The sequence below is a fragment of the Callionymus lyra genome, chromosome 1, assembly GCF_982586985.1.
Source record: "Callionymus lyra chromosome 1, fCalLyr1.hap1.1, whole genome shotgun sequence".
NCBI classification, from domain to species: domain Eukaryota; kingdom Metazoa; phylum Chordata; class Actinopteri; order Syngnathiformes; family Callionymidae; genus Callionymus; species Callionymus lyra.
Genome location: NC_141818.1, coordinates 41,449,486 through 41,468,137, shown reverse-complemented (window position 1 = coordinate 41,468,137; position 18,652 = coordinate 41,449,486). Strand labels below are relative to the sequence as shown.

Genomic DNA, 18,652 nt, shown 5'->3' with positions numbered 1-18,652 from the left:
GAAAATCAAGGAAAAGCCTGAAGAAATAAAAACGTCTTAAGATGTTTCTTGAAAGAGTCAGTAGATCATCAAACACAGAGGAAGATCGTTCCAAAGCTTAGGAGCAACAGTCTGGAAGGATTTCTCTCCTCTGGTCCAGAAACGTGTTCAGGAACCATCAGTAGATTCTGATCCACAGACCTCAGAGCCCGAGCTGGGGTGTAAGGCTGGATCAGATCAGTGATGTAAGGAGGAGTCTGACCATGAATAGATCTGAAAGTAAGAACCAGAATTTTAAAGTTGATCCTGAAAGAAATTGGAAGCCAGTGAAGAGTTTTAAGGATCGGAGAAATGTGAGTTCTTCTACTAGAGTGGGTCAGAATTCTCGCTGCAGAGATGAAAACAAAATCAGGAACTGTTTAAATGTAGGACAAAGATTAGTGTATTAGCAGTTAAATGTTAAAAGTATATTAAGTAATGAAGTTTTCAGTCGAATGACTATATATTTACTGGACAAACTTTCTGACAAAAATACTTCACGTTTCTGACTGCGTTGAGATACAAGATCATTTCTCTTTAACACAGAATTCAGAAATGCTTCTAAAGTGATGATGTCTCTTTGTTCATGTTTACAGCAGGAACGGAACAAGCCGAACTATTTTGTTTTTTCGGGGCTTTAAGGCGGTTCAAATATGCAAATATACTCAATCCAGGAACAAGTTCATGACCCTTCAACACAGTTTGGAGCCTCCAGCTGAAATCAATTTTTATTTATTTTAGGCTTTGTAAAACAAAAACAAATAGATACTGATATGTTAACATTTGCACCTTTTTATTAACATATAGATTACGTTTACTTAAAGAAACAAACTGAACTCAAACCCTGTGCGTCCTAAATAAAACAAGTATGAAGTTAAATCGGGTGCATAAGTGCCACATACCCTTTACATGAGATGTGTACCGTATTATCCGCACTATTAGGTGCACTGGATTATAAGGCGCACCTTCAATGAATGGCCTATTTTAGAAGTGTTTTCATAAATAGTTTGCACCGGATTATAAGGCGCATAGAATAACAGATACAGTCAAACGTTTGTCTGTGGTTGCGTTATGCATCCACTAGATAAAGCTGTGCTAAAGGGAATGTCAACAAAACAGTCAGATAAAGTCAAACTTTATTAAGCGTTCTGACAACTCCGTTCACTCCCATGGTAACGATGTTCAAATGATGTTTAAAAGGCTTCAAGCAGCAGCGAGCGGGACTGTTGTTGTGAGCAGACGAATGTTGAGTGCGCAGCAGTGAAGTTGAGCGCATGTATGACAGCTAGAGCGCACGTGTATGACATGTTGAACGCACATGTACGACTGGTTGAATGCGCAGCAGAGTGATTTTGAGTGTATAACAACCAAGACACACTCGCTTAAAACAGTGGCAGTAATCTTACTCCATAGACGTCCGCCATGATGTGACGTGCGTCGTTAATCTCACCCCGTGATGACGCAATGACGTAATCCCGCCCACGGCCTGTCGGCTCAGTCGGCGCAGAGTCATGAAAGTGTTTGTAAACAAGTCACCAATTTAAGTAATGTTCATATATAAGGCGCTCCGGATTATAAGGCGCACTGTCGTTTTTTTGAGAAATTTAAAGGCTTTCAAGTGCGCCTTATAGTGCGGAAAATACGGTACTCGTACTATTAATGCATGCGTAATTGAAGACAAAAAAAACGTTGACTATACTTTAGTGTACGAGTACAAGTTACTAAACACAACCTCGTGCTAAAATAGGTGCATTTATTCCACACACTCGTAGCCTGAGATCTGTACCCGTACTTCAAATGCACATAACTACATATTTGTACCCATAAACGACAAGGCACACATTTGTAATTGACCCGTAGCCGTAAAACAATTACAACTATATTTTCTTAAGTTTACAAATGCTTGAATCACAGCGAGAAAAAAACATGTGCACAGTATTTCACATCTTCTATCTAGCTACTAATCAGCACTGGTGACTTTCCTGAAGTGAAGGCGTAACTCTAGGCGCCTACGCTGGCTCAGAACTCAGTGTAGATTCATTTTGAAATCGTAAGATATAAAGTTGCTTAAGCTAAGCAAAGCTAAGACACTGATCAAATATATGCTTCCTGTTGTTGTTCCTTTTTACATATACTGTACAATAGGTTTGTCCTGACAGTGCTAACATATTTTGGCCCCCTGGTCAAACTTGTAACTACCTACTACACCTTGACACAGTGAACTAATAGCCTGAAGCAAAACTAGCTGCGGACATTTCAACAACTCGCAGCTGTTGTTCAAGAAAAAACTTCCCGGCGTCTGCAAACAAAAGCCTCCATTCGTGGCGGGACATCTGACGCAGGGTTCACACTGGCCTTAATCCACACGCCGAGTAAGAAGCGCTGCCAGCGAATCTCTCCATTGATTGGCAGCAGAGCCGAAGTTTTATGTGTTTCTAATGTTTGTCCAAGTAGTGTGTTGGTTTTGGACGAACTTAAAACCGATATTACCATTTTTTTTTTTTCCTGATCTGGATTGAATCTTACAAAGATCTTGCTGCTTCAGGTCATCGTGACTCATCTGCTCGGGGTTGTGGGCCCTTAAAACTGAAATAAATGAATGCAGAAATGAACTTGTAAAAAAATTATAATATATTGACTTATTACAAAACTCTGCAGCGAGAATTTTGACCTGCTCTAGTAGAAGAACTCGCATTTCTCCGATCCTTAAAACCCAGTTTCTTTCAGGATTAGTTTTAAATTTCTGGTTCTTACTTTCAGATCTATTCATGGTCAGACCTTAAATCGGTGATCTGATCTGCAACAGTTTATTTTGGTGTCTAAACAAGAAGGATCTGTCTCGCAAAACTCTGCAGTGAGAATTCTGACCCGCTCCAGTAGAAGAACTCACATTTCTCCGATCCTTAAAACTCTTCACTGGCTGCCAGTTTCTTTCAGGATCAATTTTAAAATTCTGGTTCTTACTTTCAGATCTATTCATGGTCAGACCTTCTATCAGTGATCCAGCATTATTTCATGTGCTTATTAAGATGGAACACAAATAAAAGTATATTTATTTAGTAAGATGAAACAAAAAACATATTTTTTGCCCCGAGATTAAAACTTTTAAATAAACGGCAAGAGAAAAAAAAAAAAGGTGCAACAAAATAATTCTAATTAAACAGTTAAATTAAAAAATCTATTTTTAAAATGGAGAAGAAAGTACAACAGAGAATAGTAAATACACAGTATTCAAAAATAATTGAGTCAAATGTTTTGTTCAATTAAGTATTTTTCGAGTTTATCTTAATTGAAAAAAGCATATATAGACACACACACACACACACACACACACACACACACACACACACACACACACACACACACACACACACACACACACACACACACACACACAAATGTTTATATTCGAGTATGAATCACACCTCCATCCACGTGAGGATCTATTACCACGAGTCACAAAAACAAGAACAAATAATTGAAATTCCAACTGCAACATAAACAGACGCGTGTTTATTAACACAAACCTATGAACACCTGTTGAATCAGCTGGACGGGTGGTTTCAAAGAGAGAGGATGGAACGGTTGGACACAGTGGGGGGACGACGAGGGGAATCTAAAGAGGGGCCACTTTAAACGTGAGCGAGAGCGAGCCAGGTGCGTCACTGCAGGGTTCGACTAAGACTCGCTGAAGGTGTGGACCGTCCTTCTGTCGCTGCAGCAGCTTTTGTCCCGTCGGACTCACCGTTTGTCGAGGAACAAACGGTTGTGCGTCTGAATTATAGGATCATGAAAAGCAGATTTAAAGTCATTTTGTGAAGAATCGGTGAGACGCGGAATCAGGGGGTCCGTGGTTTGGTTTCCACGGCAACCATATCACTTTACCGATGGAATATCAATTCCTCAATTTCCCGGTTATTTCAGGTGTATCTGGGAAATGTTTATATTCATTGGACCTCTAATCGTTCTTAAGCGACGGATGTGCTGATGGAAGAGATTGATGACCTGAAGGAAACCATTGAAAATGTTTGATTATCACTGTTAAGGAAGAATATTTTATTTGTTGAAGCATCAGGAGCTGTTTTCTACATTTCTTAGAGCAACATATGGATGGATGGATGGATGGATGGATGGATGGATGGATAAATGGATAAATATCTTATTGATCCCTGAAGGAGAAAAACTGTTGTCCAGCAGCGATAACTTATCCATCTATACAAACATCCATAAATACATTCAAAACATATACTAATACATAATGAAAAAGTTGCCACCAAAGTATAAAAGTGAAAGTCCATGTTAAGAATCCTATTATCTTATCTTAATTTAAAACCCAACTGACTCGCATGTTTCTAATGTTCAAGTCTTCCTCTCCAAGATACAGTAAGTCTCTCATCATGACCATATTTTGAACTTATTTCTTTATAAAGTTCTCCCCCGTTTGAAATCGGGGCGAACAAGAGGTTACGAGAGCGAAGTCCATTATGACGTAATAATGGCTTCACTCCTCCTCCAGCAACCTGTAATCACGCCTCGCTTTGTTTATGCTACGAGTCCCTTGGAGGTGGAGACTTACTGGATAGATGATGCGCGGTGACAGACCTCGATGCTTGACCAATCACACCAGAGTGGGCGTGATTATGGTAAACAAGATTTAATCTCCGTGTTTAGTGGGTGGAGCTTAAGCACAATGTAAAAATTTCAATGAAAAAAAGAGTTTTGTACAAACTGACACATGATGATACAAGAGTCCAACATGTTCAATTCACGCTACAATCTAGTGGTGAAGCTTCATGAAACAGTGTCCTGTTGTTCAGAGGTCAGTAGGTGGCGCCATCAGTTAAAAAATTAAGTTTCATTAGAACAGGTGTTTAAAACAAAAGGAAAATAGTGCAGAGACTGCCATCTAGTGGACTCTGAAAATGATGACACTGCTCCATGAAGCTTCATCAGAACCATCACCACTGATATAAGTGACCTACATGAAAGTCAGCCAAACACAAGCTCAGCACTGATCAACGTGTTATAAAAGCTTTTTTTTTTTAATGGGTCAAACAAGGCGGCGCCGCTTCCACCAGGTCCGATTTCTATCAGCGTTTGGCAAAATACAAAAGTAGATCAGGTTTGAACAGGTTTTCGTCGATTTTGGGTCGAGGTTTAGTGGCAAACGCAGCGAGAAGTCGTGCGTATCATGTCTTGCATGGAATTCTCACGAGGTTTCTTTATATTCGTTCAAACCAGACTTGACAAATCAACAAGAAATTGAAGAAAAGCAGTTGATATAATCATCTATTTTTCTCATGAATGTTTAAACCAGGGGTCGGCGGTGCTGCGCCCGCGGGCAGATGGACGCCCGCCATGACCACTGATGGCGCCCACAGGCACGTTCTAAAAATAGACCGTGATGCGTCTAAAAAGTTAAACATGTCGAATCGGGGTCATTTGGCTCCACAACTGTAGCCGGTGTGGTTGAATAATTACTGTGATTATTATTATTATGACTCTTCAAATGACGTCTTTGGTTCGATGACGATCAAAAGGGAAAAATGGACGCCATGTTTTATCACACAGCGGCTCCTTATCATCAGGTGCTTCATCGTCTCAGACGCAGCTGAAGTCAAGCTGGAGAAGAAAAGATTTCCGCGCCCCGCGGGGCCACTTCAGCCGAGATCATTTTGTAATCCTCCATTTTTTTTTCCCCTTCCAGTTCCTAAAGAGGGTCTGAAGAACCAGGGGGCCTTCGAGGAGATGAGGGTGAACTACATCAAGGAGCTGCGGCGCTCGGTGGGAAGAGCCACCAACAACTCGGGCCAAACCTGGCAGCGTTTCTTCCAGCTCACCAAACTGCTGGACGCCATGCACGACGTGAGTTCAGACTCGGACCACTGCGGTCCTCGAGGGGGTCAGCGATCTGATCGCAGGCGACAGCATCGTGGCTCGGTTCGGATAATGAAGCGTCAACGAGGCTCACGATTAGGATTTTTCTTTCTTTCAAACTGGTCTCTTGTTTCACGAGAATCATAATAAAGACTTAAAGTCATAGTTACTACTCACTCAGTTGCTACTCACCCTCATGTCGACTAAGAGTTGGGATTATTTTCAGAATAAACTGTTTCTTTTAGGAGTTATAGACCAAATAGTTTGTTCATTTTAATGTAGCGACTGGAGCTCAGTCGTCTTCTTCTTCTTCTTCTAAAAAGACACTTAAAAACATCCAAATACCTCCATACTGCTCGTCTGTAACGTCCATCTTGTATTGAAGCCTCGACATGAGGAATTGTTACGAAACATTACACAAGTCTTTATTTTAAGTTTATTTGTATTTAAGATCAAAGGCCATTAGTGTAAACCCTTAGTTGGAACTGGAGCTTTGGAAAGTAAAAACTGGGCAACGAATGAAACTCCATCTCTCCTCACTCTCATGTTTCAAATGTCAAAGTCTTCCTCTACAAGATGTCCTTCATCATGACCATGTTTTTAAACGTATTACTTTACTAAGTTTGTCCAAAATCTGGGCGAACAAGAGGTTACGAGAGCAGAGTCCATTATAAGGCTATAATGCCCTGCTTTTGTTTATATAACGAGTCCCTTGGAGCTGGAGACTTCCTGGATTGATGGAACACAGGGACAAACCTTGACGTTCGACCAATCACAGCAGAGTGGGTGTGGTTATGGTAAACAAGATTTAATCTCCAGAAAAAAACAAGTGTTTTCAGTGGGCGGGGCTTAAGATCATTTTCTAACGTAAATATTTCTATGAAAAGAGAGTTTTTTTTAACAAACAGACACTGATGATACAATAGAGTCCGACATCTATTTAAGACACACTTACATCAACACTTTAGTAGAACTTTAAATATATAGACGTATTTAAGTTTTTTACTTTAAAATGTAATACTTTAATACTAGAGGAAAGTCACAGACAATATGGAGGTATTTGGATGTTTTTAAGTGTGTATTTTTGCACAACTGAGTTGAAGTCGCTACATTAAAATGAACAAATTCTTTGTCTATAACTCTAAAAAGGAAGAGATTCCTCTGAAAATAATCCCAACGCTTCGTCGAAATATGAATTTTGGTGGAACCGTCGCGGTGACCACCCGTTTTTAAGCTCGGCGCCACCATGTGGCGGAGCGAGGGCGAGAGAAGGTGGCGGCGAGGTCAGAAGGCTGAGCTCTCGCTGACCCAGATGACAGAGGAGTCTCTGCCAAAAAGGACCAGTTTTCATTTAAAAAGGGATTTGACCCCGAATAAAGCAAATAAGCTGCAGTAATGGATTAAAAGGACAGAAGATTAGCGAGCGGGATAAACATCGCGATCCGTCCGATGTTTTACATAAACCACTCCGACTCTACGGTCCGACTCCCCGGCACAGGAAACAGGAAGTGAGTGAGAATACTCGTTAGAATACGACCAACATGTTTTGTTTTTTTCCTGTGTCTGCGCAGCTGGTCGGGAATCTACTGGACTTCTGCTTCTACACTTTCCGGGAGTCCCGGGCCCTCAAGGTGGACTTCCCCGAAATGTTGGTGGAGATCATCAGCGACCAGATACCAAAGGTGGAGTCGGGACTCACTCACACCATCTACTTTCACAAGAAATGACCGCGGGACCCGCTGCCGTAAGGACCCCGAGGGGACGCAGAAACTGTGCACTCACCGCCACACGAGGGCGCCAGTTCACCAGGAGTCCGCTGCCTAGCCGTTGAAAAAAAAAACGGGTTTTCGACCTCGCCGACCCCGGTCAGGGACATGCATCAAGGACAATAGGGACTTGTGGACGACGCATTTTGAAGTAACCCCTCCCCCCCCCCCCCGGCCCACCTTCACCGTCACAACCCCAAAGACAGTGTTTTATATGGAGTTGAAGCCATAGATGTTTTAGCCTAGTTTAACTCACACACACACACACACACACACACACACACGCCTTCAAGCAGTTGCACACACACATGAGATTCCACTATTAACTCCAGCTTATGCAGACACCAAGAAAAGCACTTAGAACGTTGAAAAAAAAAAATAAAAAGCTTACTTTTTAGATTTAGCTTCGCGACGCTACTGGACGAACCACGACGTCGCTGGAGGAAGTGAAAAGGGCTAAAAACTCGCGCCATCACAACATTGGTCAGGGAGGGTCATCGACACCGAAAGGCACTTTTTATGCAAAGAGCTTAACAAGCTAGCGTGCTAAGCTATCGTGTCGTGAATTGGATATATCTGAGGGACCCCCGTAACATCCATCTGCTCCTCGAAACTTAAAAGGTCCAACATTACGCTCGTCCACGACCGTGGCGGATAAGCTAGCTAACAACGACTTTTTCGCGTAGCTTCTTAGCTCAACGGCTCTTAAAAAAAAGAAAGTAAGCTCTTAGCTCCACTACGGTTACAGCTGGCTCGTCCAGTTCATCGGAACTTCTCACATCTCATTAGACGCGATAACGACTTTCTTATCGATTCGTAGTTCGCTGGGATCGGGCGTAACGCGGGGCCTTTAACCACGTAACACGACTAGGGTGCTTCTTTTCTCGGCAAAAACACTTGTGTATAAAAAAAACAAACATTTTTGTACCGATCCGCACTTCACTTACTCTTGATATTATCCGGAAGAAAAACAAAGGCGCTACTCTGCTTAAGCTAACCAAGCTAACGTGTACAGGTGTTAACGACTTCTCTTCACACTTTCAGCTGTTGTTGTACAGATTTTTTTTTTTCCACGAACGATCGTTTGATTCGGGGGCCAAAAAGATTTGGACCCCAAGATCCCAGATGATTCCAGACTTGTCATGGAAAGGACTACGATGCTAAAATGTTTTATTTTCTTTCTTTTTTTCGTTGAGTTGTGAGTGTGAGGTTATTTTGTTTCTCAGCTCAGTGGAAAAAAATGTTGTGAGATTTGACAAAAACAATGTGAAGAAGTGAAGAAGCAGCTACTGCAGGAGGTCGGAGACCTTTTTCTCTTACGTTATTCTTTATTTCATCCCACTTTTTAGAGGAATAAAAAGGTCCATAGGAAGATCGGGAAAGTATTTTTGAGAGAATTATATTTTGCTGGAAAACTATTTAAGTACAAAAGAAAAAAAATCTATCCTTTTTGTATCGGGACGGTGATGCATGCTTTTTTTGGATGGGATGTTTACATTGTAATTTAAAGAAAAAAAAAGAAAAAAAAAAAAGGGAAACTTGTGCCTTTTTTATCTCACCGGATTTTTAATTTTACAGTATATATTGTACATAATATGTTGAGTCTTTATGTCGAGTGTAGTTGAAAGCATTTCTACTTTAACCATCTTGGAATATTTAAAACAAAAAAAAAAGAATTCCCACTGTTCCATGTTGGCAGGACCAGATAAGGGGGCGCTAGAGAGCCAGAACTGAATGTACACGAGAGAGAAATTACTACCTGAATGTTCCAGAGTAGAAGTTTTTAGGATTCATGATTATTTGTGGTAGTGCTTTTCGTTTTCGTACGCTTGGTTTCGAAGGGACTCGTTTCCCGTCAACAGCTCTTTTGTGTTAGTTTTAAAAAATTGAACTTTCAAAGGCTTGGAAAAGATATATTTTAATACGTGAAGTTTGAAGAGATGCTGGAAAGAGTTTGTAATACGACGGGAGGTCGAGTTTTGTCCAACAACACAAACCAACACGAGTCGTTTTTATGAGACGACGGTTCTGGATTTATATTGAATAGTTTTTTTTTTTAAAGCCTTGAAGCCAAGAAAACTTAGTCCTTTATGTACTGATGGTTCTGATGAAGCTTCATGAAGCAGTGTCATTATCTTCAGAGTCCACTAGATGGACTAGTCTCTGCACTATTTTCCCTTTGTTTTGAACAACTGCTCTAATGAAACATCGTTTCTAAACTGATGGCGCCACCTACTGACCTCTAAACAACATGACAGTTTCATGAAGCTTCATGAAGCAGTGTCATTATGTTCAGAGTACACTAGATGGCGGTCTCTGCACTATTTTCCCTTTGTTTTGAACAACTGCTCTAATGAAACATTGTTTCTAAACTGATGGCGCCACCTACTGACCTCTAAACAACATGACACTGTTTCATGAAGCTTCATGAAGCAGTGTCATTATGTTCAGAGTCCACTAGATGGCGGTCTCTGCACTATTTTCCCTTTGTTTTGAACAATTGTCCTAATGAAACATCATTTCTAAACTGATGGTGCCACCTACTGACCTCTGAACAACATGACACTGTTTTATGAAGCTTCATGAAGCAGTGTCATTATTTACAGAGTCCACTAGATGGCGGCCTCTGCACTATTTTCCTTTGTTTTGAACAACTGTTCTAATGAAACATCATTTTTTAAACTGATGGCGCCACCTACTGACCTCTAAACAACATGACACTGCTTCATGAAGCTTCACCAGATCAATCACTACAAACTACAATCTTACGGTAACTCGTGCTCGTCTTCTGTCCGTCAAAACTCCGGAATGAAATCGATACAAATATGTTTTTACTCGTCAATTTTGTGGGTAAAAAAATAATCAACTTCAGGGGAACTTTCGGTAAAGGTTTCTTGAGATCTGAGAGGTCGAGATCATGACGATGGTGGTTGGAATAGAATTAAGAAAGTTTTAAAGCAGCGATCAGATAGATCCATACACGACGCCATTTATCGTCACCGTAAGTCAAATGGAGAGTTCGCTTGAGACGCCGGAGTCACGTCTTGAGTACCACAGTCGAGGTCACGTCCGTCCAGAGACGTCTTTTCAAAACCGTTCCTGACCGTTCATTAATCGAAGCACTTTCTCGTCGAACCCGGAACCTTTGCTGAAAGTCACGATCGCCGCGAACGTCGAACCGGCGAGAAAACGGGACCCGAGTCCCGGCGGCGAGGAAAGGTCTCCGACGAAACCCACTCTAGGCACGAAGGCAAAAAGCAATTCCGCTGTTTAAATTAACAACGTATTTATTTAATGCTCATTAATCACCGGAGATGTCGACGCGTTTAATAATCCCTCACTCTTATCTCGGAAGCTGTCGGCTTTCAAATTAACTCTCACCGTCACCGTATGCGCTTCACGTGGTCGTGTTCCGAGGAAGGACTCGGGTTCAGAGAGACTTAAGCCATATCCCCACAGACATGTTAACTGTACACGTACTAATGTTTCTTTTGTTGGTTTTTTTTTTTTAAATAAATGCTTTGTATAGCGGTTTCTCAGCTTCTACCCAGCAAGATGCAGTAGACGCCCTTCGACACAAGCCACAGATTTCTGAAGCCAACTACTGCTGTTATGTCGTGATGCAGATTATTGCCATACCTGTGTCGCAGAAATGCAAGATTCTAATAAAAACTGTCAAACTAACAAAGTTACATAAAGTCTCGTCTTGTTTTTTAATGAAACCTAATCTTTTATTCCCTGTCTAGTCCATCCCTTTGACTTTTCTTAGTCCCGTGCTGTGTCTCAAATCGCATACTTGCGTACTCAAAGTTAGTATTTTTAGTGCGTAAGTGCGTCTCAATTCTTAGTATGCGAAATTGAGTGCGCCATGCACACTAAATTGTCACTAAAACGACCACAAAACTGAGTATGGTTCGATGGACACTATCTACACTAAACGGCTCCATCTTAGTGACGTTTCAAACGGAAGTTGCGTCATATATATATACATATATATTCATATACTTACAGGTGTATTTTCAGCAGCAGTAGGAGGATAAACACGTCTTCGGTGCTGATACCAGCTTAAATATCTCGCGAATATTTAGATTCTCATATTTTTCCTTTTTTTTTTTTCCAAACTTGTAAAACGTGCTGCCAGCAGGTGGCGATAGCGTTCAAACAGCTGGTTGCAACCATCGTTAAATAGAAGTAGAAGAAGAAACTGTCGCGTCATTTCCTGTTAGTGTGTAGCAGCAGTGTTTGATTTGAGACGTACTATCTGTGGAGAATTTGCGTACTAGTTAGTATGTACACTATCCTGATGCATACTAACTCCTAGTATACTTAGAGAAGTATGCGATTTGAGACACAGCACCGGTCATATTTTCTCCGACATGACCTTGGGTCTGTCCCGAAGTCTCCTCCCACTCGGCTAAGACCTCTGGAGGGAGACTCTCCAGGAGACTTCCTGAAAAAGGTTCCAGAACCTCTGTGTAGTTCTGTTTATACTTCGGAGTCCAAGGGTTCTGACCAGGAAAAGTCATTTGCGTCGCTTGTTTCCACCATCTTGTTCTTCAAGGTCACAAAGTTGTTGACCATAGGAAAAAAAAGGTAGGAACATGGATGGAGAGATTTACCTTTTGGCTCAGCTCTTTTCTCCACCATGACGGTTAATCCCAATTTGTACGGTTCCTGGCTTTCTTGTTAGGTTCACGCAAACTTGATAGACCTGCGGGTGTGTCCCAAATACAAATAAATGCATTTACACTTAATATTTTGAGTGCACAGGTGCGTCCCGCTGTGCAGTGTGCAGAAATGAGCACTCAAATGGCGCACTCGAACAACGAGAACATTGAGTGTGGATCGATGCACACTTTCCACCCTCAACGGCCGCCATCTTAGCGACGTAGATGACGCTAAACGGAAGCTACGTCACTCACGACTCATTTACCGGTGTAAATATCTTGAGAAAACACAATGAACACACAATTTAATAACTTGTTTCAATTGGTGAAAATCACTGTCAAGTGTCGGCGTTAGTGTTCTAACTTCCAGTTTCAGCGTTAAATAGTAGTAGAAGAAGAAGCTGTCGAGTCAGTGTGTAGCGACAGAGTTTGATTTAAGAAAGACAACTTGGGGCAAGTACGTACACTGTCTTGAAGTGCACTTTAAACCAGTGAACTTGGAGAAAGGGGGAATTTTGAGACACGGCACCAGTAGTCGACTCTTCACCGGCTAAAACCCATGAGCTATGCTAGCGAAGGTCGTTAGCATCAACGTGTCCTGAGGCAGAAGGCGGGATGCTAACCACCTTCGCTAGCATACGGCTACGATTCCTAGGATCCTCCAGTGAGACGAAGCAGGAAGTGACAAACCTGGGAACCATTATCTGCAGGAGATTGAGGTCGTTTCTAGGAAGCGAAAGAAAAGTAAAGATGCAAAAAAAGAGACCGTTTTGATGAAGATAACAAGCAAGTTTGAAACCAGACGAAGACGTCTGCGGCTCCTGAAAGAAAAGGGGTGAGAAACGAAGGACAGAATCCGAGGAAAGATCACCATTAACCTCGTTGGCGCGTCTGAGAACCTTCAGCAGACTTTCTTTTTTTTAAACTTCTCCTCTAATCGTGCTCTTTCTGTCTCCAAATCCTCAGCGCTCTCCAAATCTCCCCCAGATTTCCAATTCCTTCCACTCGTCGTCGTGCCAGAATCTATTGGATCAGACCGATTTCACGGCTGTGCCCACATGGCGGCTCGTCCCCCCGTCCTCGTCCGTCCTCATCCCCCCATCCTCGTCCGTCCTCGTCCCCCCGTCCTCTTCCTTCACATTCACTACTATCTCCTCAATGTCCAGCCTTTGTCCAAACACACACTCACACACACTTCTCTCGGGCGACGGTCAGTCAGACACCATACGTCCACGGTGGACATTAATAGGCGTTTCCTCGTCGGGTTGATCGGTGAAGAAGTGATGGAAGAAAAAAAAAGGACTTTTTTTTTTAAAAAGAGCCAGCGATGCTAGCATGAAGCTACGTTCCTATTGTCCCGCCATCATAAGGGTAAACTCATGGGCTGTGTCCCAAATCGGGCACTTCTCCGAGTGCACTTCTTTATGGTAAACATTAAGAAAGTGCACGTGCGTGGTCAGTGTGCACATTTTCATTACTAGTACTGTCTCAAATCAAACACTTTCGCTACACACTTACCGGAAATGACTCGACAGGTTCCTTCTTCTACTACTTTTTCATGATGATTGCAATTAGAAGTTGGAACACTATTGTCGACACTTGACAGCACTTTTCACCAATTGAAACAAGTTATTAGGTTGTGTTTTATTGTGTTACCACTGTTGTGCTATGTCTCAAATCGCATACTTGTGTACTCAAAGTTAGTATTTTTAGTGCGTAAGTGCATATCAATTCTTAGTATGCGAAATTTAGTGCACTAAATTGGCGTACTAACACGAACCACAAAACAGAGTATGGTTCGATGGACACTAACCACCCTAAACGGCTCCATCTTAATGACGTTTTAAACAGAAGTTACGTCATATATATATACTGTATATATATATATATATATATGCATATACAGTGCCTTGCGAAAGTATTCGGCCCCCTTGAACCTTTCAACATTTCGCCACATTTCAGGCTTCAAACATAAAGATATAAAATTTTAATTTTTTGTCATGAATCAACAACAAGTGGGACACAATCATGAAGTGGAACGAAATTTATTGGATAATTTAAACTTTTTTAAGAAATAAAAAACTGAAAAGTGGGGCGTGCAATATTATTTGGCCCCCTTGCGCCAATACTTTGTAGCGCCACCTTTTGCTGCAATTACAGCTGCAAGTCGCTTGGGGTATGTCTCTATCAGTTTTGCACATCGAGAGACTGGAATTCTTGCCCATTCTTCCTTGCAAAACAGCTCGAGCTCAGTGAGGTTGGATGGAGAGCGTTTGTGAACAGCAGTCTTCAGCTCTTTCCACAGATTCTCGATTGGATTCAGGTCTGGACTTTGACTTGGCCATTCTAACACCTGGATACGTCTATTTGTGAACCATTCCATTGTAGATTTGGCTTTATGTTTTGGATCATTGTCCTGTTGGAAGATCTCCGTCCCAGTCTCAGATCTTTTGCAGACTCCAACAGGTTTTCTTCCAGAATGGTCCTGTATTTGGCTCCATCCATCTTCCCATCAATTTTAGCCATCTTCCCTGTCCCTGCTGAAGAAAAGCAGGCCCAAACCATGATGCTGCCACCACCATGTTTGACAGTGGGGATGGTGTGTTCAGGGTGATGAGCTGTGTTGCTTTTACGCCAAACATATCGTTTTGCATTGTGGCCAAAAAGTTCGATTTTGGTTTCATCTGACCAGAGCACCTTCTTCCACATGTTTGGTGTGTCTCCCAGGTGGCTTGTGGCAAACTTTAAACGAGACTTTTTATGGATATCTTTGAGAAATGGCTTTCTTCTTGCCACTCTTCCATAAAGGCCAGATTTGTGCAGTGCACGACGATTGTTGTCCTATGGACAGACTCTCCCACCTCAGCTGTAGTTATCTGCAGTTCATCCAGAGTGATCATTGGCCTCTTGGCTGCATCTCTGATCAGTCTTCTCCTTGTTTGAGATGAAAGTTTGGAGGGACGGCTGGGTCTTGGTAGATTTGCAGTGGTCTGATACTCCTTCCATTTCAATATAATTGCTTGCACAGTGCTCCTTGAGATGTTTAAAGCTTGGGAAATCTTTTTGTATCCAAATCCGGCTTTAAACTTCTCCACAACAGTATCTCGGACCTGCCTGGTGTGTTCCTTTGTCTTCATGGTTCTCTCTGCGCTTTAAACAGAACCCTGAGACTATCAAAGAGCAGGTGCATTTATACAGAGACTTGATTACACACAGGTGCCTTCTATTTATCATCATCAGTCATTTAGGACAACATTGGATCATTCAAAGATCCTCACTGAACTTCTGGAGTGAGTTTGCTGCACTGAAAGTAAAGGGGCCGAATAATATTGCACGCCCCACTTTTCAGTTTTTTATTTGTTAAAAAAGTTTAAATTATCCAATAAATTTCGTTCCACTTCACGATTGTGTCCCACTTGTTGTTGATTCATGACAAAAAATTAAAATTTTATATCTTTATGTTTGAAGCCTGATATGTGGCGAAATGTTGAAAGGTTCAAGGGGGCCGAATACTTTCGCAAGGCACTGTATATTCATATATTTACAGGTGTATTTTCAGCAGCAGTAGAAGGATGAGACGTCTTCGCTGCTGATACCAGCTTAAATATCTCGCTTCTCATATTTTTTCTTTATTTCTTCTTCCAAACTTGCAAAACGTGCTGCCAGCAGGTGGCGATAGCGTTCAAAGAGCTGGTTGAAACCATCGTTAAATAGTAGTAGAAGAAGAAGCTGTCGCGTCATTTCCTGTTAGTGTGTAGCAGCAGTGTTTGATTTGAGACATACTATCTGGGGAGAATTTGCGTACTAGTTAGTATGTACACTATCCTGATGCATACTTACTTCTAGTATACTAAGAGAAGTTTGCGATTTGAGACACAGCATTGTTGTTGTGTTGTTTTGTGGTAAAATTAGTGTTTTCTCAAGACATTTATGCCAGTATCTGCGCCAAAGACTCGCCATTTAGCGTCATCTACGTCACTAAGATGGCAGCCATTAAAGGCGGAAAGCGTCCATCGATCCACACTCAATTTTCTGACAAGTTAAGTGCGCCAATTGAGTGCTCTTTGCGCACTACATTTTCGCACACTGCTCACTGGAACGCACTTCTTCACTCAAAATACTAAGTGTAAGTGCAGAAGTGCACTATTAGGGACATAATCCTCGTATATTCTATAAATTGTGGAATGTCTTGGGCAGATCAAAGTAATGGGTCCTTTTCCAATTTATTTTATTTTTATTTTGTTATGTGGGTTTACTCCGGGTCACTCCAATTTCCTCCCACAGTCCCCTCGCAATCCCAATAAGGGATCAAGAGGTCAAGAAAATGGATAGATGGATACTTTGGACTTTGACTTTGCACTTATTTTCTGAACTCCATCAGATTTATTTTTGTACTTTTGCGTAAAATTCCGAGTCAGATCATCACATACTACTTCTAAGATACTTCTAAGATACTTCTAAGATACTTCTAAGAAACCTCCTTTATGCTTCCAGACAAATGAGGGGGAGGCCGTCTCTCAAATTGACCTCCTTATTTACCCAGAGGAGTCGGAGGAGTTTTTGGACAAATAAAAAGTTCCATCTCTTTGCTCAGGGGGTCGATGGAGATATTGATGGAGATATTGATGGAGATCTGAGGAACATCTGACGCCTCATTGACCCAAATGTAGTCGAGGAACAAACACACCTTTTTAGGAAAGTTTCCTCAGAAGGACCCTCACGGCTCGATACACCAAGACCTGCTTGAGTCATAGTGAGACGGACGAAGACAAAAACTGGTAAAAAGCAGCAGGAGAAACACTGGAGAAAAAAAAAACTATATTTGGGAAGAAAAGTCTGCGAGCTCAGCTCAGAATGAGGCGAGTGTTTCCACCTTTACTGTCGACACAAAATCATTAATTCACATTATGGTGGAAAAAGAACCAGAATTATAGTAAAAAGAGTTTAGTAGTAGTTTCTGCTTTAAAGCTACAATTTAATTACATAGATTTTTTCAATTCTTTTTCCCTTTTCTACTCTACAGATCAATCAAGCTAGGTTAGCATTTCAGTCATTTAAAAGTATTCCTCAGAATAGCATCACTATAACCTTAAGATAAATATTTCTTAAACGGCATGAATCTCAACAATCAATGTCTCAAATGTATTCATTGTTGCTGCTGATCAGAACAGATGAAGAATTGCAGTACTAGTTCTCACCACAAGGGGTAAACCGAGTTATTTCAAGCGATCTAGAATTATCATTTTTTCTTATCAACTTTGATTTATTTAAACAATAAAGCAACAGAATTTACAAAATAACAATTTACTGAAGGTTAAAATGAAATGTTGCACACGTCTCTTTTGTTTACAGTAAATATTATTTCGAAGGTGTGAAGATTTGATATGAAGAAAGATGATAATATGAAGAATAACAATGTTGTTGGTTCAATGGTAATAAATAAAAATAAATAAGATGTGAAGTTCTAAATAAATCGGACTCCACGGGAGTCATGACGTCATCAGCCATGGACATCACACACGACACGTCACTTCCTGCTACACAAATCAGTCCGCGAGGACTGAAGATGTAAATATTAAAAAAATTGAAATATAGAAATTCGAGGCTTTGCTCCGAAAATGAATTGATTAATAACAAGATATAATTTTAAATATTTGTTTCAAAATTAAAAAAAAAAATTAGAAAAAATGGCCGGAAATTCGTTTTTTGATATGGGTTTCAAAATTGAATATAGAATGAACGGAAGGAACACGGACCGAAGTTCATGTTTAAAAAAATGTCAAAATGTTCAAAGCTCCAAGATGAATGCTTTTTTAAGTTATTTTTACATCGGCCATCAAATGGTAACATCTATTTCCGAGGGACCCCAAACGCACCATGGCAGTTCATATCTCTCAGTCACATTAAATAGATCATGGCTTGAAGGTGTTTAAGGAAATGTTTTATTTTTAATTTATTTTTCAATTGTTTTGCTCCATTTAAACCAACCATGGAGGGAACAATGGATACAATTATACAACATGTTGCTACAAACTAATATTTTTCAAAATGGTTTAAGGGGGCGGAGTCTACATCGGTGATGATGTTTGCCGATGAAACGGTGATTTTTTTAGTGAGAGTAGAGTGAAGGAGACACTGGAAAGGAGCTCTGGTGGCAGTAACAACACTTAACCCTTGTCTCTGGGTCAACAACACAAGGGATACGACATACACATTTTTTTTTTCCCACCCCAGATAACGAGGGTTAAAGATGAATTGGGTTCAAACCGTTTTAAAAGGAACAGAGATGAGGGAGGTGAAGAGAAAACTGCAGGGCGGGTGGAG

General features: G+C 41.1%; 2 protein-coding genes across 2 annotated transcripts in view; one reads left to right on the top strand and one right to left on the bottom strand.

The window, feature by feature from the left end:
* nr3c2 (nuclear receptor subfamily 3, group C, member 2) overlaps nt 1-11,349 on the top strand; it is a 96,434-nt gene extending 85,085 nt beyond the window's left edge. The window contains exons 8-9 of the mRNA XM_087808040.1: nt 5,726-5,883; nt 7,467-11,349. Of these exons, the coding sequence (XP_087664166.1) occupies nt 5,726-5,883; nt 7,467-7,622 (314 nt within the window). The 3' untranslated portion in view covers nt 7,623-11,349. The remainder of the gene's footprint in view (nt 1-5,725; nt 5,884-7,466) is intronic.
* The window catches only part of tmem184c (transmembrane protein 184C), a 176,018-nt gene that overhangs the window by 94,306 nt on the left and 63,060 nt on the right, over nt 1-18,652 (bottom strand). The window lies entirely within an intron of this gene.